Source organism: Mesoplodon densirostris, chromosome 11 (genome assembly GCF_025265405.1).
Source record: "Mesoplodon densirostris isolate mMesDen1 chromosome 11, mMesDen1 primary haplotype, whole genome shotgun sequence".
Taxonomy (NCBI): Eukaryota; Metazoa; Chordata; class Mammalia; order Artiodactyla; family Ziphiidae; genus Mesoplodon; species Mesoplodon densirostris.
The window spans coordinates 67,368,135-67,391,779 of NC_082671.1; the positions used below are offsets into that span (position 1 = coordinate 67,368,135).

The following is a 23,645-nucleotide window of genomic DNA, read 5'->3' on the forward strand; positions in this document are numbered from 1 at the left end:
GCGTTCCCGGCCCCACAACCCTCGCCGTGCTTCCGGACACGAGCCGCCCCTAAGCAGATCCCGCGGCCTGCCCGAGCGGAACGGCCGGGCGGGGCTCAAACCCACAGCGCCCGGAAGGGATGGGGACAGCCGGGTCGACCGCGCCTGCCGGGTCTTCCCGCGCGAGACGGGGCTGCCGGGGGGTGGGCGCACGCGCACCCGCGCGCGCCGCCGTAACCCCTTCCTCCCCGCACGCCCCCGCACTCCCACCCACCCACCCACCACTCACCGTCGATGTCCCCCAGGGTCAGCTCGTCGCCCAGTTCCGTGAGCGTCTCCATGGTCTCCAGACCCCCCAGCTCTCCGCTCCCGTCCATCGCCCGGCTCGGTGCAGAGGAACCCCTGCCGTCCCGCTCAGGGAGACGCGGGGGCGGTGCCGCCGTCACCGCCCATGACACCCTACCGCCTCACCGGCCGGTGCCAGCCTCCGCCATGTTTGCGCCGCGCGGGCGGGGCGGGGCGGGATTGCCCCGCCCCAACCCGCGCCCTCTGTGGCCCCGCCCCCAGGCCGCGCGCGCCCCCTTGTTTGTTGTCAATGGGACCAGGCTTGTCCTGGCCAATAGGCGCGCGAAGCGGCGCGTGGGGTGATGGCGCGTCAACGATCAGCAGCTCAGATTTGCATATCGAGGCCCCTCCCCTGGCGGCCTCTTAGCGAATGCGAAGAGAAGCCTCCAGGTCCTCAGCCCAACCTCCTTCCCGTAGTTTAAAGGAACCGCTCCCTTTTCTGTTGGTTCGGCTCCACAAGCTACTCCATCCACCCGCTGGGGAATGAAGGGTTAACACCTTCCACCTCCCCCGCCCGGTGGGCGCCCCCAGAGTGAGCCTTGAGCACATTACGTCATTGTCCCAGCTGTCTCTCCCCCACCCTAGCCCCCGCCCCCCAGCCCACTTGGGAGGCGGGTAGAATTAAAACTGGACCCCAGCACTGGGGCCCGGAGGAGTATGGAGATCGTTCACGTCGCGTTTCTCCCAAGCCCCTTACAAAGGTGGCTACCGAGGCTCGCGAACTGCCCAAGTACGGAGCGTATTTTACAAACCCTGCGCCCTTGCAACTGCCGCGACCACGCGCTTACTCCAGCTGCCTCACCCCGGGTACCTCAGAATCTCCTGCAGTCCTTTAAAATAATGCCAGTGCCCGGAACCACCACAGACATTCTGAGGTGGGTTCCGAGCACATCTTGACAAAGTTCCGCAGGGATTCTGAGGCGCAACCCACCCACGGATTCCCACTCCTTCAGCCACCGCACTTCCAGTGTTGCAGTTGGTCACGATGTAAACAACTGTGCAGGTTTCTAGGAATTTATACTAAGGAATAAACGTATGAGTGCTCAGAGAAGTGTGCCCTCAAAGGAGCTCATCAGAGTCCGCTGTAACTGGGAAAAGCTGGGAAGCCCAATAAGGACCTGATGAATATACCTGTTGACAAAGACTTCCCCGATATATTGTTTAAAGGAAACATTATGTTTCCTGCTAGTCTGTGAGAGGTACCAGTTGCTTTGTGGTCAAGACTTAAGAGTTCAAAGGCTGGGTGGAGGCAGCCATGTGGATTCACTTACAAACCGTGTGACTTTGGGCTGGTTAAATAACTTTTTTTTTCCCCTCAGTTTTTTCATCTCTAAAACGGGGGAAACAGTGCACCCTTGTAGTGGTGAAGATTAAGTGAGATCATCTGCACACTCATTTGACAATATTTATTGAACATTTCTGTGGCAGGCAAAGAGACAGTTCCTGCCCTCTGAGAGCTTCCAGTCTGGTGAAGAAAACAGGCATTGATATTTAAGACAAAACCTAAAATTATGAGGAGAGAACTGCATCTGGCATAGCTAGGGGAACACAAAACATGGACAAAGGCCCCGAGGCAGAAGGAGCTGATGCAAGCCAGCACTTAGAATAAGTCCTGACACACAGTGCCCATACAAGGTAGCTACTGTAACTGAAAAGTTACACGTGATCTGTGTGTCACATGAAGGACAAAAAGGATGGAAGACCCAAGAGCTGAGTGTCAGTGATGGTTATGGGAATGGTGGGATTTAGGGTGAATTTTACTTTCTTCTTGGTATTTCAGTATTACTTAAATTACTTTTTATAATTAACATGTATAACATAATAAATAAAGTACCTTACTTGGGGGGGAAAAAGACAAGTTCTTTTCATTGTTTACATGCAGGAGGGTTGGTATAGATTATACTAGTCTCACCCTGAAACAGAAAACCAAAAACCCTGCTGCCCTGCTCTGGACCAGGCACTGAGCTGGACAGTGCCACCTGCAACTCCACCATTCAGTGGCTCTCACAGGGCTCCCCACAGTGGGGGGTGACTGTCTGCTGGCATACCATATGACTCACTTTCACTTTGGTCCAACGCCTTCCCGTCCCAGAGCCTCAGTAACCCTCTGCAGAGGGCTACCTGAGTACCAGGAGGTCAGGTAAATGGGCACAGTGCCTCCCACTCTGCAGCTGTTCCCACAGCTCCCAGCTGGAGCTGCCCAGGGAGGAGAGCAGAGTGGTTCTGTTTGTACCTTTGAAGGTGTCAGATGGGAAAACTTGGGCCCACTGGAGGGTGGAGAGGAAGGGATCAATCAAGATGGTGAGAAGTGAAGGTGTAGAAGGAAGAACCCAGGAGGACAAAGATGCTAAATGGGACAGAGGTGAACACAAGTTAAGACTGGGCTCCTCTCTTTGGCTGTGCATATAGTGGGTGCTCAGCAAATCTACAGGACGACCGAAGAACCATCAGAGAAGGGCTCTTGTCACTGAGAAGCCAGGTCCCAACCTCAGAGAAGCAGTTTAGGGCTGGCCAGAGGGTTCAGACATTATCAAATTCATTACACCAATGAAGCCACAGCACAGGGAAGGGGTGGGCCAGGGTCACTCAGCAAGTCTGATGGGCTAAGACCCTGCGTCTCCCTTGGGCACTGTTAGTGGTAGAGGGTTGGGGATAGTTGTGTGTCTCTCCCCTGGCTTGGCAAAGTCAAAGAGACAGAGCTAGAATTCCCCCCAGAGCCCCTCCCTTTTCTGCCTGGAAGGGATATGACAAGGGCGGCTGCCCACTCAGGGCCTAACTCCCTCTGCAGCTTCCCTGCTCCATGGCCCTGGTCCTTTCTTACACACCTCCTGACACAGGGAGCTTGCTGTCTGATCAATCCAGCTTGGAGCAGCCCTACCATTACAAAGCACAGCCTCCTGCAGAGCTGCAGCCTGTCCCCCAAGAGCCCCCGCCCGCAGGCTACGGTCTCCCTGCGCTGCCAGAGAGGACAAGTTGATTCTTCCCCGAGCCTGCTCAATGACTTCCCTGGATAGCTGAGGACAGAGATCATGCTGCTCCAAGGCTGTCTGGGGCTAAACACCCTCCCAGGATACTTCTGGTCCCTTCTCAACACTGATCCCTTGTCCATGACAGTGCTGAGAAGGGAGCTGGAGGTCAAAGCCAAGCCCCTGCTTTGCTGCCCCGCCACGGCTTGAGGCTCCTCTGAGGAGGAGGAATATCCTCTAAGGTGGTCTCTACATCTGAGGGCCCCCTATCCCCCGACCCAGGCCCCTCTCACAGCTCACAGCTCCCTGGGGCCCAAACCAACCTGCTAGCCCAGAGCATTTGCTGGCTTTTATTGTCTCTGCAGGGGACAACTGTGCCAGGCAACTCAGTGACACTGTGGGGCCAGCACCAGGCATGACACCTCCACACATGGCTCAGAGCCTAGTTCTACCGCCTCACCAGGAAGGGCAGCAGCCAGCCGGCCGGCGGTCCTAACCCAGCGGGAGAGTCCAGCCCAGGATCCCTCCTGCTCCCCCCAGCGTCTCTACAGGGTTAGGTTTGCAGCATAGCGCCCTCTGAAGGCTCCCTTGGCACCCCTCCAGGGAGGTCCCTGGGAAGAAATGCAGCCCTCTGCAGCCCAGTCCCTTCAGCTGCGGCTCAGAGCCGGCTCCAGGGGGCTGAGCAAACTCGGCCTCCCCTCTCACAGGGGCCAGCTCTCACCACCAGTCATACCGCTGCGTTCTCCTCTTCCTCCCGACTGGCCTCCTCCTGGCCCCTTGAGCCCTGGGCTGCTCCAGGGCTATAACTCGGACTGGGATCTTGAGATCCGAGGGCCTTTTCGGATCTCCTTCCGCTTCTCCTCTTTCTTCCGGCGTTTCTCCTCTCCTCTCAGGGCCTTCTGGAAAGGGTCAGTGCTGGTGATGAACTGAGGGGAAGAGCAGAGTGGTCTGATTAAGTCTGCTGGCAGCAAAGAGCTCCCTCTGAGCTAGGCTGCTGTGGGGACAGGAAGGTCACTCAGACACAGGCCCTGCCCTCGGGCAGTCCGCAGACATGGAGATAGCTACATGGGCTTTGGGGAAACTGCTGAGCGGGCCTTGGAAGATAAGCAGGAGCCTGCCAAGCAAACAGGACGAGGGAAGAGGACATTCCAAGCAGAGGGACAGGTGCCGGACCTGCATGGCGCATCCGAGAAACAACAAAAAGACTCCACTCAGGGTGAAGGGGCTGAGAGCCGAAGACCACCACAGACCCCCAGAACCCTGAGGAGGAGACGGCAGCCGGCAAGAGTAAGACAACAGGGGTCCTGCCGCTTGCGAACAAGTTGCAACGTCTAGGCAAGGGAGTGTACGGGAAGCAGGTGGGCCAGAGGTTAAACCGTCAGAGCCTGAAAGAGGTGGAAAGTCGACAACAGTGGTGCCCAGACTCGTGGCTTCCACAGTGGATGCACGGTGGAACCCAGGGAGGAGATGGAAACACGGGGCGAGCTGGGTAGGAGGAGGATGAGGACTTCAGCTGGGGTCATCCCCAGGCCCTCTGCTCTTCTTCCCCCACTCTCCAGACTGGCTCATCTGATCCCAGGGCTTCCGTTCCACCCCTATGGTCAGTTACCACTCAAACATGCATCTCCCTATCTAAATGCCTGTCTGACACCTCCACTAATGTGCAAACATGCCCCAAACCCAGCACGGCTCCATCTCCCCCAAACCCAGTCCCCTTCCAGAGTCTCTGTCCTCATGAACAGCAGTGCCCCACAACCCAGTCGAGGCAAGCAGGGCAGAGACCAAGCATTCCCCCCACCCCCACCCCTACCCCTCACAGTCCCTTGCCAAGGCCTGGCCCATTGTACCCCCTAAGTCTCAAACCCGTCTACTTCTCTCCGTCTCGCCTATCCTACTGGTACCCCCATCACCTCCCCCACCGCCCTCCTGATAAATCTGGGCATCTCCCAGGGTCTCTCCACACCCTCTTTGGCCCCTCTCAAACCATTCTCCTCACTGCAGTTAGCTACTTTTCAGTTAGCTGACTCCTGCTTAAACCCTTCCACGACTCGCCATTACTCTCAGGACAAGGTTCCACACAGCTGCATCTGCAGGTCCACCCTGCCCCCCTCTCCTCCTCCCTCACTTCTGGTCCCTGGGTTCCTTCGCTCCCACTTCCAGGTCTCTGCATGTGCTGTGGCTCTTCCCAGTCCCCACCCCCTCTGCCACATTAGCTCCAGCTCAGCTGTCACTGTCCTTGGGGACCTGCCCTGGCTCCCGGCTGGGGCTGCCTCCTCTGTTTCCTTCTCAGTGCTTCTCCCCTGCCATCACCTGCCTCTGTGACCGCCTGCTTCATGCCTGTTGCCCCCACTGGACCACACTCTCCACGAGGACAGGCAGATCGTGTCGGACGCTGCTCACTGAGCCACAAGCCCCCAGTGCAGGGCCTGCCGGGCTTATAGATGGCACTTAGCATGTATTTTTTAAATGAATGAATGAATCACGTTAGAATATGAGATACAATAGTACCCAAAACTCATGTAACTTTGTTGTGAAATACATCCATTTTATTTGTTCATACGATAAATCTGATAAATATGTGATCAAGGTAGACATTAAAAACAAATTAGGGGCTCCACCTTGTGGAGTAATCCACCTACCATGTTAGACTGAACCACAAGTCTGGAAGATGGGGTGAAGTCAGAGAAGTGCAGCCCAGAGAGGGTAAGTGATCTGCTCAGGTCACACAGCTAGTCCCAACTGGGGCTAGCCGCCAGGCCTCCCACTTCCCTGACCAGTGCTTTCCCTATCACACTCTGCCTCCTATCCCTACAAGTTAATTCTGATCCTCTTGGGAGGAAGGAGGAGCTGGGAGACCCCTCAAGCCACAGATGACTCCACACTCTTGGCTCTGGCTTGGGGAAGGACAAGTCAAGAGATCCTGGCCCCACCAGCCCCAGCTAGGTGGGTCAGAAGAGGAAGAGAAACAACGCCTATCCCTTTCCTGGATCTCCTCCCCGCTAGGTCTGGCTAATGCCTACTTTAAATTCTGATGCTAACCTCGAGTGGACCCTTCGTGCTGCCTGACAATCCAGAATGTTCCCCTGGTCTACTCACTCTCCTGCTCTCCTAGACACACCTTCTCCTCGAACCTCCATCACTCCTCCCCTCCTCACTCGCAGCCCCTGACCTTGCTTCCTGTTCCAAAAAGAATGGAAACACTCAGAAGACAACTTCCACAAGCTCCCACCACCATACCCACCAACCCACTTGCTGCTGTGCCCACACTGCTCTTCCAGGCTAGGCCATGCCTCCCCCCAGGCACTAGCTCTCCTCTCCCCCCTCCCTTCCTCAGGGATGAGGCTCCAGCAACTCTCCTACCCCTACACCATTGTTCTTCCTAATAGGTTGGGGGGGGGGGTCCCATCAACATGCAAACGTGCTGTAGTCTCTCCCATCACACTAAACTCTCCCCTGGAACCCACACCCTCCTCCAGCTAGTCTCCCGTTGATCTGCTCCCCCTGAAAACAAAACCTTTATCATAAGCGACAAGGATATAATGTACAACATCGGGAATTATAGCTATCATCTTGTAATAACTTTTAATGGAGTATAGTCTGTAAAAATACTGAATCACAGGCTTCCCTGGTGGCGCAGTGGTTAAGAATCCACCTGCCAATGCAGGGGACGCAGGTTCGAGCCCTGGTCCAGGAAGATCCCACATGCCATGGAACAACTAAGCCCGTGAGCCCCAACTACTGAAGCCCGCATGGCTAGAGCCCGTGCTCCGCAACAAGAGAAGCCACCGCCGTGAGAAGCCTGTGCAACCAAGCGTAGCCCCTGCTCGCCGCAACGAGAGAAAGCCTGCGTGCAGCAACAAAGACCCAACACAGCCAAAAATAAAAATAAATTAAATTAAAAAAAAAAAACTGAATCACTATGCTGTACACCTGAAACATAAAAAAAAAAAAAAAAAAACCCTCTTCAAAAGCGTCACCTGTACTTGACGGGATGCGTCCACTTCCTTTCCTCTCATTTTCTCCAAACTCAGTCTTTTGTCCCCACCACTCAACCAAAACAGCTTTTACTGAGATCTCTGATGGCATGTCTCCATGCTGCTAAATCCAGTGGCTGATTCTCAGCCTCATCTTCCTTGACCCTCCAGCAGCACCTGACAGGAAGATCACTTCCTCCTTCGTGTCACTTTCCTCACATGGCCTCTGGGAAATTATTCCCTCTTGGGTTTGCTACACTAGCACTCACTGATCCGTCCTGGGTGCTCTGCTAGCTCCTCCTCATTCTCCCGTCTCTAAGTGCAGGCACATCTCAGGCCTCAGGCCTCAGACCACTGCTATATCTGCCCTACCCCTCTGCTACTCTCACATTTGCAGCTCTAGCTTTAAGCTCTCCCCTGAAATCCAGTCATATACCCAGTTGCCTCCTTGACATCTTCATTCACATGCCCATCAGGTCCAGAAACGAGGTCTTGATCCCCGATCCAGCCCTCGACCTTGTCCCACCAGTCTGCCCATTTTAGAAACGGCAGCCCCATTCTTCCACACACTCAGGTAAAAAATCGTCGAGTCATCCTTAATGCAGCTCTTTCACTCCAGATCTGCTTCCTTAGTGAATCTTATTGGCTCTGCCTTCAAAACAGAACCAAAATCTCACCATTCCTCACCAGCACCATTGTTGTCACCCTGGTTCAAGCCACCATTAACTCCCAAATAGACAAGCACAGCATCCTCCTTACCGGTATCCATCTCCTCCCTGGTCCCCGTCACTATTCTCCACACAGCAGCCAGGCTGATCCTTTAAAAGGATAAGTCAGAGACCCTCACCCTGCTCCTATGTGTCTTGGAGCCAAAGCCCTTGAGAAGACATGCAAGGGTCCTGTGCTCTGACCTACAACTCTGACCTCACCCCCTCTCACACTCCCCACCCTTCCAAATATGCTTCCAATTCAGGGCCTTTGCACTTGCTGCTCTTTCAGCCTGGAATGTTCTTCCCCCAGAGACAGAGCTGGCTCCCTTGCTGTTTCACGTCTTTGCAGTAAGAACCTTCTGTGTCCGAGTCATGTGAAATAGCAACTGTATTCCCATGTTATCCCTGGAATTCCTTAACCACGTTCCTCTGCTTTTTTTCTCCGTAGCCCTTATCACCACCTATCATATATTTTTTATTGACTGTCTATCTCCTCCAACTAGAATGCCATTCCCAGGAGGGCAGAGCTAGAACGCTTCTCTAGTGGCTAGGATTCAGTAGATGCTCACTAAACGTTGAACAAGTGCATGTGCTATGCCTCTGAGCCTTTGTGCAAGCTGGTCCCTCTGCCTGGGAAGGTCTTCCCTGAGCTGGTCAACCCCGCACTCCTTACTTATCCCAGAGCCTCCACCCCCTACTTCCATAGGCTCCCTCGCATGGGTCCTTCCCTCTTGCACTGGTACAGAGTTCGTGCTAGATTGGGACTGTGTTTCTCTGCTACCTTCCCTAACAGACGGTGAGCATCTTCAGAGCAGGGAGAGGGCCAGCTCCCTCTGGACTGGGACATGGCCAGCACGAAGCCTGATACAAGTTGGCTCTAGTGATGGGTATGTAGTAGGAGGGGACTCCCGGAACACCCACTGGTATGGAGAGAATATCCAAGGTGAGCGGAGCAAACCTGGGCTGTTGCTGGTGGACAGGTCCACACGGGATACCAAAAAGTGAGTAAAATCTTGGGACCGTCCCCAGCCAATAAAAGTAAGGAAAGTATGTTGCTTCTGAGGTATGCCCAAGCAGAGCACATTATGATGAAGCTAAATTACATCTATCCTGGAGCCCATTGTCTCAGTGCCCCATGCTCTCACCCTCCTCGTGTGTGAGAGGCATTCACGATCTGCAGGGCAAGGAGGGCCAGTGACACAGCAAAAAAAGCATCTCCGTGGGAGGCCCCTCATTGGGAAAGGCAATCTGCCATGGCCTTGAGCATCCCTGCATGTTTTTTCCACGTATACCAAGAACCCAGCCCTGACTGTTCTTACCCAGGCCATTTATCAGGGTTGTGACTGCAGCAAGCAACCTTGAAGGATGTGTCATCTTGGTTTTACATGAAGGGAAGGCAGCTACGCTAGTGTGGAAAACCATATCCCCCACTCTGTCACCTGAAGCAAAGCCACTAGTTCAACAGGGCCCTCGAGTCAGAGGTTCCTCTGAACACTCAGGCCTGTCCTCTGATTATTCACCTAAATTAAGAGCTGATGGTGCTGTGCAGAAGAGTTAACATAGCTGGCCTCACTGCTATCTTTTAGAAGGTTTGTTTCCAAGGCTGGTCCTTGGCTGGTGTCTAGGAACTTGGTTTCTGGGAGGGATTCCCATCACCCTAACTGATAAGAGTGGCTCACTGCACCTAAACTGTGCAAAAATGTGGTTTATTCTAAACACCCACTTTCCTTCTGGAGTCTGGAATTTGGTATGTGCTAGGCAGAGGGTGCCTACATGACCAGTTCCCAGTAAAAACTCTGGGCACTGAGTCTTCAACAGGCTCTCCTGATAGACAACTTTTCACATGTATTTTTATAACCTGTTGCTGGGGGAATAAATCGTGTCCTGTGTCACTTCACTGGGCGAGACTCGTGGAAGCTTGTGTCTGGTTTCCCTTAGACTTCACCCAAGGAGCATTTTCCCTTTGCTGATTTTACTGTGGATCCTTTCACTGTAATAAATCATAGCCTCGAGTACAAGTACACACTGAGTCCTGTGAGTCTTTCTAGCGAATCATCAACCTTGGGGCGGCTTTGGGAACCCTCGGCACAGGTGACCATGGGCAGCAGCAGCCATCTAGCCCCAGGAATGACACTGGAAGACCAACTGCCATAAAGGCTAATAAGACAACAATCTGAATTAAAAGCTGTCACTCTTGCCTAGACAATATTCCTAGTGACCAGGCATGTTGTATTCTTACTGACTGTTGTCAGTGTCCTAGCCATCTGGTCTGCCAGATGAGCAGGCTACAAACAGGCAGATCAAAGATGGCCATCCCTCTTGGGGGCCATGAGCTGTGGAAACAAACTGTGGTTGACCATGGGACAGTCTGGGTCACTCGCTTAGATGCTCATAGCCAATTCTCTGATGAGACCAACTAGAATCAAAAGGCTGATCAAGCCTAAACAGCCTAGTTGACTGGCACTGCCACCTACATGCATCATTGTACTAAATGTGGCAATACACTCACCACCTTAGACTGACACAAAGCAGAGGACTCTGTATTTCTGGTTCAGCTACCTAGAGTCCCTGGTTGGAACAGTACGGCCCAAAATCATTAGAATAATGACCACTTGGGGGACTTTCCCTGGCGGTCCAGTGGTTAAGACTCCACGCTTCCACTGCAGGGGGCACGGGTTCGATCCCTGGTCGGGGAACTAAGATCCTGCATGCTGCGTGGCACGGCCAAAAAAAAAAAAAAAAAAGAATAATGACCACTTGGTTGAGTACGCTCCTTGCCAAGTCTCCCTGTAGTGGCCCATGTGGGCCAAGATGGGAGATATGTGTCTGCAGAAATCTTGCAAAAACGCCCTTGTCCCACTCACATATGACCCTTCTGAACAAAAAGTCTAAGTTAAAGTAGGGAATAATTGGAGAAAAGTGAAATTATAGGTCCTGGGATGTGACATGTTGATTTTGTACCAATAATCTGGGGAGGGAGTGCCTTGGACCCCAGGAGGTGTGTGGAACAATTAATCCTCTTTGTCCTTTAGATCCAGCACTGCCGCCTGGCAAAACAATCCTAGGGTCCACCCAAGCCAAGCGGCAGCTGCAGTTGAGAGTCAGACTAGCTGTCCAGTGTGTCATTCTCAACCACGTGACAGGAAAATTCACATAGACGCAGTCAGTCCTGAACTATTCTGCTGTGCCTGATACCATCAAAGGCAGCTCCCAGAGTAACCCTGTGCAGACACACAGACCAGTACAACCTTGCTTCAATCTGACATACAAATCCATCTGCTTCTCCTGATCCCTGAGCGACCCTGGTTATGCCATGTAGGGCAACTGAGACTGCAACTCAGCAGCAACACTGCCTCCAGGGCTCAGCCAAACAATGCAATGGTGACCCAAATCAAGTGGTAACATGTAGGAGACAGTGGGCCACAGAAGGCCTCTCCACTGGGGATGAGCGTTGCTTTGGGTCTATCTATTGGCCCCTGTAATCACTGGCAATGACATCAAAGATCGGCAGCTCAGTCTAAACCCTTGTATGGGTGGTAACAGATGATAGATTGGTCTTCGACCGCATGTTGATTTTCGAATGTAAGACCTACTGCCCCCGCCCCCCCAGGCCTTATCAGAGCTGGCTAAGTCCAGGACCCTGGAGCACATGGTTGAGATCAACACTGTGCGTGGCCTCATCCTGCTGCTTAGAGTCCTACTGACAGCAGTCTGACAGCTGAACAAATGTGGTCCTAGTCTCTACTGATCAGATTAATCATGGAATAGGACATTCACGTAGAAATGTGAGTTAAGCCAAGACACGTAGGGCTGATGGATGGACTGTGGGGAGGTGATCTCTATCGCCCTGCACATTCTTGCTGGTACACCGGACAAGTCTGTACCTGGGCCATTTCTCAGGTTGTGTTTGCAGAAAGCAACCATGAAGGATGAGGTGATGTCTGCCTGCAAAGACATGGTTTGCTTCTGTTCATTATAAAGGTGGTGAATTTCCCAAGCTTGGTGCTCCTAGACTTGATGCAAACCCACTGCATGCATGGCATTTGCCTGGGCCCCTCTGTGTCACCCTCCTGGGACTTGGGGAGTACAGGAAACCCACATGACCAGGCCAACAGCAACTGCTTTTGCTGCAATAAACTCTGATGTCTCTAACCTGTCAGCATCCATGAAACAGCAGCAAAATCCTAAACCTTCAGAGGTCCCTCCCTACACCTGAGGAGAGCCTGCGATTTGAGGAGTACAGTGCTCTGGCCCTTCCTCCCTGCCGCCCAGGCCCTGCCCTGCCACCTCTGATCTCTTCCTCCCCTCTACTGTGTGTCCGTATCTGTCGTGCTTCCCCTGCAGCCTCCAGCTCTCAGAGCCCACCTCAGCCCCTAGGAGGAGAACATGTGCAGGAATGTGGGACAGAAGCCTGGCTGGGTGCTCACAGGCTCAAGGGCAGAGAAGCATGGCCTGACCTCCCATGGCTTCCCTGACATTCGCCTGATGGGAACAGTGCCTACCGTGCACTGGGATGGATGTGTTCATAGCCTCTGACTGGCCCTCACAGCTGAGGTCCACACCGCATGGACAGACAGGGAGCTGAGGCTAAGACAGGGCCAGCAGCTTGCCCGAAGGTACCAGTGGGCGAGTGATACTCAGGCCCAGACCCAGGCACTTCTGGCTCCAAGTCCAAAGCCCTCACACTCCATTCTAGGTGCCCCAGCCCCTGCAGGCCCTGGCCTCCCAGGGCTCAGCAGAGGCCAAGCAGACATGGCCACAGGTCCCAGCAGCTCACCTCTGTGTGGTCTACTTTAAATGGGTTCTGGAAGTCAGAGTCTTTCTCGCTGATTCCCAGCTCCTGGGCCATCTGCAGATGAGGAAAAGCTAGTCATCCTCTGCCTTCTCCTGCCTCCTGCTCACCCAAGGGCCACTCCCTCCGAGGCCTGAACAGATGTGGGGCAGGTGGTGACCCCTAGGGACCCAGGTCAGCATAGAACCCCATGAAAGGGCACCTCAAGGTGGCCCAAGGCTTATCACAGAAAACACAACCAAGGGCTGACATTCAGGCCTCACTAAAGGCAGATGCGTGGCTCACAGAGTACCACCAGACAGAGGGCTCCCGGACCTCCTCCACCCTAGTCCTTACCAGGCTGAGGATGGGCGAGTGGGGGCCCTGGTCAAAGACGCCCGACTGGTTGCAGAAGCTGATGCCCCAGCGGATGAGGAGGTTCCAGTTGGAGTTGTGGTCAAAGCAGTGGTGCACGATCCTTGGGAAGCGCAGCACCACATCACCGAAGAAGGCCGTGTTCTCCACCACTTGGGAGAAAGCTGGTGAAAGGACCCTGATGAGTGGCCAGGGGAGATGCCCTTCTACAGCCCTCCTGGCCAGCCCTACGCACCCTCCAGAGAACAGAGGCAAGCCCACTAATCAGAGAAGGGGAACGGTGTCTGAGGCCCACAGGCTGCTGACCACATGTACAGTGCATGCTAAGGGCTTTGTGTCTACCAGGTCACTGAATCATCAAAACCACCTTTAGAGGGAGACATGTCTGCTATTCCCATTTCTCACACGGGAAACTGAAGCTGACGGCTTGTGAGTAGCAAACCCGGGCTGCAAACCTAGGGCTGTCTGACTCCAAAGGACATGCTCTTTCCCCTGTATCTCACAGCCCAGAAGACTCATTTACCATGGGGACCAGAGAGGTGGGTGTCATTTTGCACATGGAGGAATATGCATCCCATGAGGCTTCACTGGGCCTAACCTCCCCAACTTGGTGTCCTAATGTCCAGAGATGGGCCCTCGTGTTAACACAACTACAGTGTCTGTGAGGGGTCAGTTCTGTTAGGATGGCCAGGGAACACATCAGGGTTTGTTTTCTTTTTAGTGTATGCCCAATTTTATTTTAAATGCTTATGTTCTTATTTTGAAATAATTTTAGACTTACATAATACACCTCAAAATTCCTTCACTGGGCTTCCTCTCATGTTATCATATTATATAACCATTGCACAACTATCTAAACCAGGAAATTAACATTGATACAATACTATTAATCAATCCACAGACCTAATTTGAATTTGGTCAGTTTTCCCACCAATATCCTTCCTCTAGTCAACAAATCAGTTTAGAATGAGTTTAGTGTCCATTATGGTGGCAGGTCCCCCGACCCAGGCTAGCATGAAGAATAGTAACTACACACCCAGCCCTGGTGGCAGCCCCTGTTTGAGTGACCCCTATAGATAAGGCTCAGGCAGCGCTCACCAGCACTGGCCAGGCCACACAGAGATAAGCAGACTCCTACAAAGATATGCCAGGTTGGGTCTGAGACAAGTGGGGCAGGGACCCCTGGGCTTCAGAACAATCTTGAACTGCAAAGAACTCAGGAGTTCGCTTGGTTTACAGGTAAGAGCCAGGCAAACCACCTGTCCTCTTTCATGTGGAAACTGGAGGTAATAGTGCCTTCCTCAGTTACTGTGGAGATTAGAGATGATATTTGTAACATGCCCAACATTCAGTATGTAAAAGCTCCTTCGGTCTTGTCTCAGACAGTGCGACCTAACAAACTCTACTGTTAGAACTGTAACCAGTTAATGGGGAGAAATTACCAATGAAGAGAAATTCTTGGAAGAGGAGATGAAGGGATTAAAAATATTCTTTTATTTATCTATGTTGGTCTCACCTTGTCTCAAAAAGGATTTAAGGGAGTTGAGGCTTTTAGAACAGTAGTAAAGAGTGATGGTAACTGCTCCCATGGGCCAGTCACTTCAACAGGCCTCAGTTTTTTCTCCTATAAATGGGAACAACCCTTGCCATCTCTACCAGGAGGGTCAGGGTAGTGAAGGCAAGGATTTCTGGAGTGGAAGTGGGCAAAGGCTCCTCCCTAGTTCCCCCGTCTCAAACACCAAACCACACGACAGAATATATCTGTGTCAGGGACACAGAAACTGGCTCTGAAACGAGCCGAGAAACACTCGGAGAATCATATACTAAGTGCCCAACTACCCAAAGAGACTCCTTGGAAGGTGCCACAAGAGGGTACTTCCAGAGAGAGAAAAAAGAGTGACAAGAACAAGAGGGAAGGAGCAGCTAGAGAAGATCAAGGATGGAGGGGGGAAGAGGAGAGGGAGAGATTGGGAAGACCATACCATCCTTCAGTTTCTCGTCCTGGGGGAAGGGCCCATCTGGGAGCACATCTGCAGCAATGAGCACTGTCCGGGAGTCCTCCAGCACCTGAGGGAACCCCACCTGGGCTGAGTGGCTTTGAAAAGGTCTTCCCAGACCGGCCCCAGCCCCATTTACTTCAACCCTACTTCAAATCTTCTGTGAGGGGCTTCCCTGCTGGCGCAGTGGTTAAGAATCTGCCTGCCAATGCAGCGGACACGGGTTCGAGCCCTGGTCCGGGAAGATCCCACATGCCGTGGAGCAACTAAGCCCGTGCGCCACAACTACTAAGCCTGCGCTCTAGAGCCCACGAGCCACAACTACTGAGCCCGCGTGCCACAACTACTGAAGCCTGCGCTCTAGAGCCTGTGCTCCGCAACAAGAGAAGCCACCGCAATGAGAAGCCTGTGCACTGCAATGAAGAGCAGCCTCTGCTTGCTGCAACTAGAGAAAGCCCACGCATAGCAACGAAGACCCAACATACCCCAAAATAAATAAATAAATAATAAAAATAAATTAATTATATATATAAAAAAATCTTCTGTGCATGTGCTTCCCCCTCATTGAACACCATCCCCTTGGGGAACTCCTACGCATCCATCAGTGCCCAGATCAAAGACCAGGCCTGTCATGAGCTGCCCCCTGCCTGCATGCACCTTAAAGAGCCCCTTGAGCATGACGTCAAGGATCTTGTACTGCTGGTGGACATCATTCAGCTGTGCTAGGTTTTTCAGCGCCAACAGCTGCTCCCTCCGCTTCACCTCAAACATCTTCTTGTCTGAGCAGCATTAAGTTAAGGAACTGGCACCAGTTCTCCTGCCTGGATAATCCAGTGGTCCCGATCGAGAGGGCCCACCGTGGCCAGCAAGTCTCTGCCAGGGGCGTAGATGTGCATGCCTGGGACTCCCCAGGGAATGAATACACTCTCTGAGAAACATATAAATCCTGCAAACGTATCATTCATCCACTTCACTGAGGATTCCACACCCGACAACCTGAATACAACCCTCAGGACCTGGCTCCTGTCCTCCCCTCCCCGTGGCCTTTCCCCAGTTTCCCACAGCCACTCACTGCTCCCAGAACCTCCGCCCCTCTGCTCACACTGTACACTCTGCCTGGGGTGCCCCCCACCCTTCTCTATGAGTTTCTATTCTTTCAAGACCCAGCCCTTGGGTAGGCAGCCCAGTATGCCAGGGCTTGGTCTCTGGCCAGGGTCTCACCCAAAAAGAAAGAAGCACATGTACAATCCTCAAGAATCCTCATGGCTCTGAGATATATGCCTTGCCTTCTCAATTTAACATATGGGGAAACTGAGGTTCAGAACAGGACTTGACCAAGTCTGGTTAGAGCACCTTACTTTTTCTCCACTGTTCCTATTAGGGGGGTCTGCTCCATCCCTGGAATCTCCCAAGGGGTTGTGGGTATAGAGAAACCTCATTTATAGGCCCCTCAAAAACACCTCCAACCCCAAAGGATACAGATCTCCAGGCTTGGGTCCAGGGAGGTCCTCAGGGTGTCTGTGACTCCTGTCCCAGACAGTAGCAGGACAGAGAGGAAGGCCAGGAACTGAAGAAGGTCCATATCCAAGACTCTGGAGCTAGGGGAGTAACCCAGAGAAAGAAAGTGAGACCCAGAGCTGGGTGTTATAGGAAACAGAAAGTGAGTTGAACAACAACTTCCCCTGATAATGACACAGCCTCCAAATACCAAAAACCCAGCTTTGGGAAGCCCTGGAGCCCCAGTTCCTAGCCCAGGGCCAGTGACCAACGGACACAAAATAAAGACATGGGATGATAGGAGGGAGGGAGAAAGATAAAGTCAGCAAGGCAGGGATGCTTAGAAAACAGGGATCAACGCCTGGAACCCTGCACTGGAGCTCTGGCTCTGCCTCAGCCTGACTTCGGGACCTCGGGCAAATTGCTCAGCCTCTCTGAGCTCCATCTTCCTCATTGCAAAATGCGGATAAGGAAGTCATCTCCCTGTTGCAGAGACAGAAGGCTAGGTGAGGCACTGTGCCTGAGGAAGGAGGGCCTGGTCAATATCACTGCCTCTCAATTCCCCATCCTGGCCTCTCAGGAGGCCCAGGCAGTCAGAGATGTGAAACGTCTGGGGTTTCCCACCTTTCCTGACTTCTGTCAACAGATAGGAAGAAGGGGTGCAGGGTGGGAAAGGAGGCAAGACAGTCTTGGGATAAGACGGCTGTTATTCTCTTAGGAACCATAGGCACCACAAGCAACACCTGTTCCTATCTAGGCAACATTTCCCAATTACCTACTGAGTACCTGTCATGTTCTAAGCACTGTTCTAGAGCCGGGAATACGGCAGGGACAAACAAAATTCCCTGCACACTGGTACTTTCATCCCTAGTAGGGTTAAGAGACAACCAATAAAGTTGTAAAACAAGCATAGAAAGATGAGAGGGAGTCAGCAAAGTGCAGTATTAAATACAGTAGTCAGAGGCAGCCTCTACTCAGATGATAGCTGCCCAATTTTACCAACGTGGAGACCAAAGCACAGAAAAATGAGGGGACTGCCCAAAGTCACTCATGGATTCTCAGGCTAAACCAAGAGTCTTAATGTGCACAGGCTACCTCAGAGCTGGCCACTGTTCTATTAGGACACCTAGGTGTGCCCTAGAGATGCTCAGTTATTGACAGTGAGACCCCACACAGATCAACCAGAGGACCGCCCCCGCCCCACGCTGATGAGACAACTGAAGCCTAGAGAATGGGAAGAAATAGTTCAAGCTCACCCAGAACCCTTACCTTCCACCGTCACTCCAGACTCAAGGGAACCAAACACTGGTTAAGGCAGAACTTGGGGCCAGGGGAAATCAGACAGCCGGTAATGACTGAAGCAGGAAGAAGTGGGAAAAGAAAGCCGAAAAAGCGGACTGCGTGGGGCAGATCCCGCTGTCTCTACTGTTACTCCCACTTATCCGCCTCTCAATCCCGCTCCCTGCCCCAGGAGTCCCCAGAGCTCTTCCCGGCTGGGCGTGCGACTCCGAGGCCATTCTGCAGAGGTGGCTTGGTGGTGGATCCTGAGCCGGCAACCCAGGCTCGGAGACCAGGGTCGCTGCCCCTAGCCTTTAGAGCTCCGGGAAGAGAAAGTCTTTGTAATGAGGAGAGGAGTCCGGGTCCGCGAATCCCAACCCCCATCCTGTGCAGCCAGTTCTGGGCCCTCGGTCCCTCCCCCGCCCCCCCACCACCACGAGAGCCTGCCGCCCGGCGCCCCCGCCCCCACCTACCAGGCCGGGCGGGCGGGCGGACAGGAGTCAGCGTGCACCTCGCCTCGAGGGTCCGCAGACGACCGGCAGAGGCACAGAACCTCACAGTGTCCCAGAGCAGCCACGCAGGAACTGCCGAGCGCCGCCCCTACCCAAAGATCGCGGGCCGCGACTGCCGCTCCTTGACCTAACTTCCGGCCCCGCCCAATAGGCTCCGGCGCTAGCCCTGCCCGAGGGCCGTGGGAGTTCTCTCCCGCTCACCCTGCGTGGCGGCTTGCGCACTTGCCGCGTTAAGGTCGAGTTGGAGGAAATAGCCTGCGGTGTGTGTCCATAGTAAAGGACGCGTCAGCAATAATGAGGCCCTGACCCCTGCCGGCCGGGCGGCCTCCCCAGCGCCCTCCCCGAAACTGTTTCGTTAGCTGAGTGTTTTGAGTTTTTTTAAATATTTATTTGGCTGCACCGGGTCTTAGCTGCGGCGCGCGGGATCTTTAGTTGCATGTGAGAATCTACTTTCCTGACCAGGGATCAAACCCCGGCGCCCTGCATTGGGAGCAGGGAGTCTTAGACACTGGACCACCAGGGAGGTACCAGCTGAGTGTTTTTTAAACTGCAGTTGTCAAGATCAGTTTAGTGGGTCGTGGCTAACACTTTTTTAGGTAACGTGCAGTGCAGAGTTGGGGCATACCCAGCTCGCCCCTCGGATCCACCAAGTTCTAACCCAATTTCGTGGGGTCCTTCCCTGTCCTATCATTAGGACGGAGTTCAGCCCAGTTTTGCGTAGGGTCAGTCCAGCCAGACCCAAGGGCTAGCCAATTACAGGCACCGGGGCCCTGGCAGACAGGCGGGAAGGGAGTTAAAGGCCCTGGTGAGCTGAGCTCAGAACACGCGCGGGCAGTTGTGGAGGGCAGACATTGAAAGAACTGCACACGTGTGTGCACAAATACACGCTCTGAGGAGGGCCGGGAGAGAAAGGAACACAGGGGACCTACTTTAGCCAGGGAAGAGCTGAGCTGGGGCAGTTTCCCTCAGCTAAGAAGGCTGAGAAGGTTTTGTGCTCACCTTCCTTGCCTGGAAATTGTACCTCTCTCCACTTTCACCTGAGGTGAAGCAGCAGGTAAAGTACTTCCCAGAGCACTTGGACCACAGCAGCACCAAACACATGACCTTTCTCTGCCCCTTCTGCCCCAAGGATGGCCTAACTGATGTCTTCAACTGAGGTAACCAGCTGGTGTTAGCAGAACAAATCCCTTCCCCTCTCTCCCTGAGGAGGCCATCCATCCTGGCTGAGGAACCAGCTGGAGGGAGCCAAGGTAAGTGCGAAGTGAAATGTTTTTGGAGAGCCCACACAGGCATGTGAGTATATCACTATTTCCTGATTTTATTTTAACAATGGAGTAAATGGCTCCAGATGCACGGCTGCAGTTGTCATCCATTTCCCCCAAACCAGTGTGCCCTGACTTTGTCTTCTCCAGGTCTCAGTTCTGTTTCTGGGCCTTCAGGTCCTGAGATCAGTCTCTGATGTGGGCCAGGGATACAGCCGCTCCTCCCAGGCAGCTGGCAGCAAACATGAGAGGAGAACAGCAGAGAGGTGGGGCCAGCCATGGGAGAACCACACTTCCAGGGCCCAAAAAGGGAAAAACAGACAAGAGCAGAGGTGCACCTGAGAAGAGTGGGATGGATTCTAAAACTGGGACCTGAACACCTGGGCTAGGTAGTTGCTATACATCAGGGAACGTTCCATGGAAAGGGTTAGGAGGAGAGCCAGGGAGGCCACACACACACCTCCAGACCAGTGTCTCTGGAGCACCACAACAACCCCTCAGAGGGCCATTGAGCACTGCCCACAGCCCCAGGCTTTCTCAGGGACGTGCCAGTCACCCAGCACCCTCCCCCACCATGTTGTGCTTAGGGCAGCGTCTGTGCCAACCGGGCTTGGGCAACGTTCTCCAAAGCTCCTGGGGAAGGACTAGCTCCCTTCTGAGTTTGGTGATATGATTTTGGAGATGGTCATGTCTGGGGTCAAATCCTAATGCTATCACTGTGTGATTCTGGGCACGTCATTTAACCTCTCTGAGCTAAGTTACAACTGTGTTAACTCTCCTAGCTACTGTGAGGATTAGATACAGTGCATGTAACATGACTGGCCCTCGGTAGGAACTTAATAAACAGCAAGTCATTGTCATTGCTACCACTGTTAATTATTCTCACTGACCGCTGCTTGCCTTATAAGACAGTGCAACTCTCTGTCCTGAAGCATGACCCTATAGCTTCCCATTGCCTGGGTGACCCTGCCCAGGCCAAAGCTCCCAGTTGCAAGAAAGGATACATCATGTCCTGTAGGGGCGGCTGGGCCTTGGAGGCCCTGGGGGAAAGACCCTCCAAGGAGGCCTGCAGGGTCTGGGCCATGCTATGATCAGCCAGGAGGCCCATGCTCTGGACCTGGCGGGGAGAAGAGGGTAGGGAAGACAGGCTTTCTCAGTGCCCACTCCATAGAGGCCCTCTCTACCCTCCACCCCCTGTACTCCTGACCTCCCGTTGGCTGCTGTGGCTAGAGCTCCCCACCTCCACAGGGAAGATGGTACAGAGGGTCTGGCCTCACAGTGGCTAAATAGCATCCCCTTTCCACCCACCTGCAGGAAGAAGCCACGCAGAGCCTGGAGGGTGGTGCTGGAGAGGGTAGAGAGGTCAGCCAAAGCTGCACCTTGCAGAACATGGCCCACCTCTTCACGAGAGAGGATGCTGCTGCTCCGGAACCGCACAAACTGGCCCAGGGAGAGAAGCCCCAAACATGTGGTGATTCGGCATCTCCTTCATTCACAGATATTTGCTGTGCCCTGTCAGGCTCAGCATTGGGCTGGGGGCATGGATCTGAAGCCCACAGAACTCTGCCTTCAAGAGCTCAGTGTTGGTAGGCAGGGGTGGGGTTGTGTCACAGGAGAGTGAGGTAATGCGGAGGATTGCAAGACCCTGAGAGTTTGTTCTGCTGACCCCTTCAGTCCCGCCACTCCTACCCTGACCCTCACACTAGACTACGTGTGGTTACCCAGACACACCACATTCTCATATACGTGCTGTTCTCACTTCAATACTGTACCTGCAATACTTTTCCTTCTCTTTGCCTATTAATCCTTCAAGCCTCAGCTAAAATGTTACCTTCCCTGCTCAATGCTTTCATTTTATTAAAGAAATACAGGCATTAACTGGGTGCTTACTATATTCGTACTCACTTCTCCCTCACAGCTCTGGCAGAAGCAATTACTCTTCTCTGGGTTCCTACACCAACCATTGATTTATTCATTGATCCACTTCACTATCATTCACAGGCTTGCTGCCTTGTTTATTCAGTGGGCACTTACCATTTTCTAGGCACTTAGCATTATCTTCTACTCTTCCATTAATAACATCATATTTTAACTGTTAATTTCCTGGTCTATCTCATTCTCTAGACAGAGGGGCCTTTAAGGCAGAACATTTGGCTCACTGACATCTTTGGTACCCAGCACAGGATCTGGCAGGTGGTGGGCAGGCCTGGTCAGTGTTTCATGAGTGAATGAGAAAGAATGTCTGGGTAGTCTGGGCAGAGGAGATGTGGACATTCAGAGGAATTCTCTAGGCAGGCTTCTTGTAGGGTGAAGGCTCATCCAGCCCCTCTACCTTCTTGGAGGATGACATTCTTCAGACCACAGGACCATCCTTTCTGCACTTACCAGGGTCATGAGCCTCAAGATCTCAGCTCTGAGGAAGGAATTCTCTCCAGCATCCAGGAGGGTAAATAGCAAAAACCGATTCCAGGGCTGGGAGGCCACATGGAGTGCTATGGGAAACACCAGTCAACCGTGTGTTGTTAATGCTGCTTTTCCAAAGGCCTTGGAACATTGCTAAAGAAAACTTTCTCCTATTGGCTCAAAAAAGGGTTGATCAGCAAAGGCAGGGCATCGGACAAGCTGACCCCAGGGCGTTTCTTTCTCCTGGGCTTCTATCCACCCATGCTGCCTGGCACAGGGAGACCACATATCCCACTATGGTGGGAGGCAGGCAACAGGAAGAGCTCTGCCACTTAAGAGCTATGTGACCTTGGTTGGGGCAAGTTGCTTAACCTCCCTGAACCTCAGCGTCCTCATCTGTATGATGGGCATGGCAGTGCCCTTGCAGTATTGTTAAAAGAATTAAACAAAATGAGTGTGAATCAGGGAGCTCCCTGGTGGCCTAGTGGTTAGGATTCTGGGCTTTCACTGCCATGGCCTGGGTTCAATCCCTGGTTGAGGAACTGAGATCCTGCAAGCCACATGGCTCGGCCAAAAAAAATGAGTGTGAATCACAGAACAGAGGATGGGAGTCTGGGGTGGGAGGGTGGCAGGTGCTGGCCCCGTCCAATCTCCCCCATGGGAACATCAGAGAATGGGGAGAGTTTCTACCGACGTCTGGACTCCGGGCATGCAGGTAGTCAAGCAAGGCCTCCAGGCAGCCGACACAAGCGTGGGACAACAGAGGGTCCTTCTGCAAGAAAACAACAAAAACAAAAACCCCACAGAAGTTCGCGTCCGGTTTTGCTACCAGTGGATTTTGGTGCCAACCAAGAAAAAAACATTTGGTTTTCAAAACAATTTAGATTTCAGAATTTCAGATTTGGGATTGTGGCTCTGTAGATAATCAAGAAATGTTTGTTGGTTTCATCTCTCACCCACACACAAAGCACGGTGCTTATACTGATGATTTACCTACATTTGAGAGACTGTTTTGCTTCAAAAAAGGATGGGCCCTGGGCCCCATTAAGAGATTCACAGATTACAGATTCTGTAAGAGCCACACAGTTTATCTAAGCCAATGCATGTAAATCTTTTTGTAAAGCAGCAGAACCTTTCATCAAACAAAATTTTATGCTCTAATAAGCATAAGAAAAGAACTTAGGGTTAGGGAGATGCAAATTAAAACCATCTTGAGATACCACTACACACTCATCAACAGCTAAAACTGACTGACAGTACCAAGTGTTGGCAAGAATGTGAAGCAACTGGAACTCTCATGCACTCCTGATGGGAAGGAAAAATGGTACAGCCACTTTGGAAAACAGTCTGATGGCTTCTTTTTTTTTTTTAATTAATTAATTAATTTATTTATTTGGCTGTGTTCGGTCATTGTTGCTGCACACGGGCTTTCGCCAGTTGCGGCGAGCACAGGCCACTCCTCATTGTGGTGCACAGGTTTCTCATTGTGGTGGCTTCTCTTGTTATGGAGCACGGGCTCTAGGCTCACAGGCTTCAGTAGCTGTGGCACGCGGGCTCAATAGTTGTGGCTCACGGG

General features: G+C 52.8%; 3 protein-coding genes and 1 long non-coding RNA gene across 7 annotated transcripts in view; 1 reads left to right on the plus strand and 3 right to left on the minus strand.

Moving 5' to 3' along the window:
• The window catches only part of SREBF2 (sterol regulatory element binding transcription factor 2), a 62,569-nt gene extending 62,079 nt beyond the window's left edge, over nt 1–490 (minus strand). The window contains exon 1 of the mRNA XM_060114245.1: nt 269–490. Coding sequence (XP_059970228.1) covers nt 269–356 — 88 coding nt within the window. The 5' untranslated portion in view covers nt 357–490. The remainder of the gene's footprint in view (nt 1–268) is intronic.
• Nucleotides 491–1,715: 1,225 nt separating this feature from the next.
• Nucleotides 1,716–18,641, minus strand: CCDC134 (coiled-coil domain containing 134). Of its 4 annotated transcripts, none has more exons than XM_060112427.1 (8): nt 18,366–18,620; nt 17,884–17,969; nt 16,597–16,715; nt 15,775–15,896; nt 15,103–15,187; nt 13,103–13,284; nt 12,752–12,823; nt 1,716–4,216 (listed from the first exon to the last, which is right to left on the minus strand). In XM_060112427.1, the coding sequence occupies exons 3-8, from the start codon at nt 16,697–16,699 to the stop codon at nt 4,091–4,093; spliced, it is 690 nt and encodes a 229-aa protein (XP_059968410.1). In that variant the 5' UTR covers nt 16,700–16,715; nt 17,884–17,969; nt 18,366–18,620; the 3' UTR covers nt 1,716–4,090. The 4 variants fall into 4 exon arrangements, with proteins under 4 accessions (XP_059968410.1, XP_059968409.1, XP_059968412.1 ...); XM_060112428.1 differs by lacking the exon at nt 17,884–17,969 and adding an exon at nt 11,859–11,919 and having other exon boundaries at nt 4,115–4,216; nt 18,366–18,641; XM_060112426.1 differs by lacking the exon at nt 17,884–17,969 and having other exon boundaries at nt 18,366–18,615.
• Nucleotides 18,557–23,555, plus strand: LOC132498592 (uncharacterized). Its single transcript, XR_009533780.1, has 3 exons — nt 18,557–18,928; nt 19,534–19,654; nt 20,981–23,555. It is a non-coding gene; the product is annotated as an uncharacterized LOC132498592 (long non-coding RNA).
• Nucleotides 19,853–23,645, minus strand: part of MEI1 (meiotic double-stranded break formation protein 1) — a 68,311-nt gene continuing 64,518 nt past the window's right edge. The window contains exons 27-31 of the mRNA XM_060112425.1: nt 22,760–22,841; nt 22,052–22,158; nt 20,975–21,106; nt 20,671–20,783; nt 19,853–19,898 (exon numbers count right to left, since the gene is read on the minus strand). Of these exons, the coding sequence (XP_059968408.1) occupies nt 19,853–19,898; nt 20,671–20,783; nt 20,975–21,106; nt 22,052–22,158; nt 22,760–22,841 (480 nt within the window). The remainder of the gene's footprint in view (nt 19,899–20,670; nt 20,784–20,974; nt 21,107–22,051; nt 22,159–22,759; nt 22,842–23,645) is intronic.

Excerpts from the sequence above, each read along its gene's own strand:
- CCDC134 (XM_060112427.1), bottom strand. The coding sequence starts at position 16,699 with ATGGACCTTCTTCAGTTCCTGGCCTTCCTCTCTGTCCTGCTACTGTCT. Across the intron at positions 13,285-15,102 it reads GGACGAGAAACTGAAGGATG|CTTTCTCCCAAGTGGTGGAG; the intron begins GTATGGTCTTCC and ends TCCTTTCACCAG. Across the intron at positions 4,217-12,751 it reads TTAAAGTAGACCACACAGAG|TTCATCACCAGCACTGACCC; the intron begins GTGAGCTGCTGG and ends TCTTCCCCTCAG.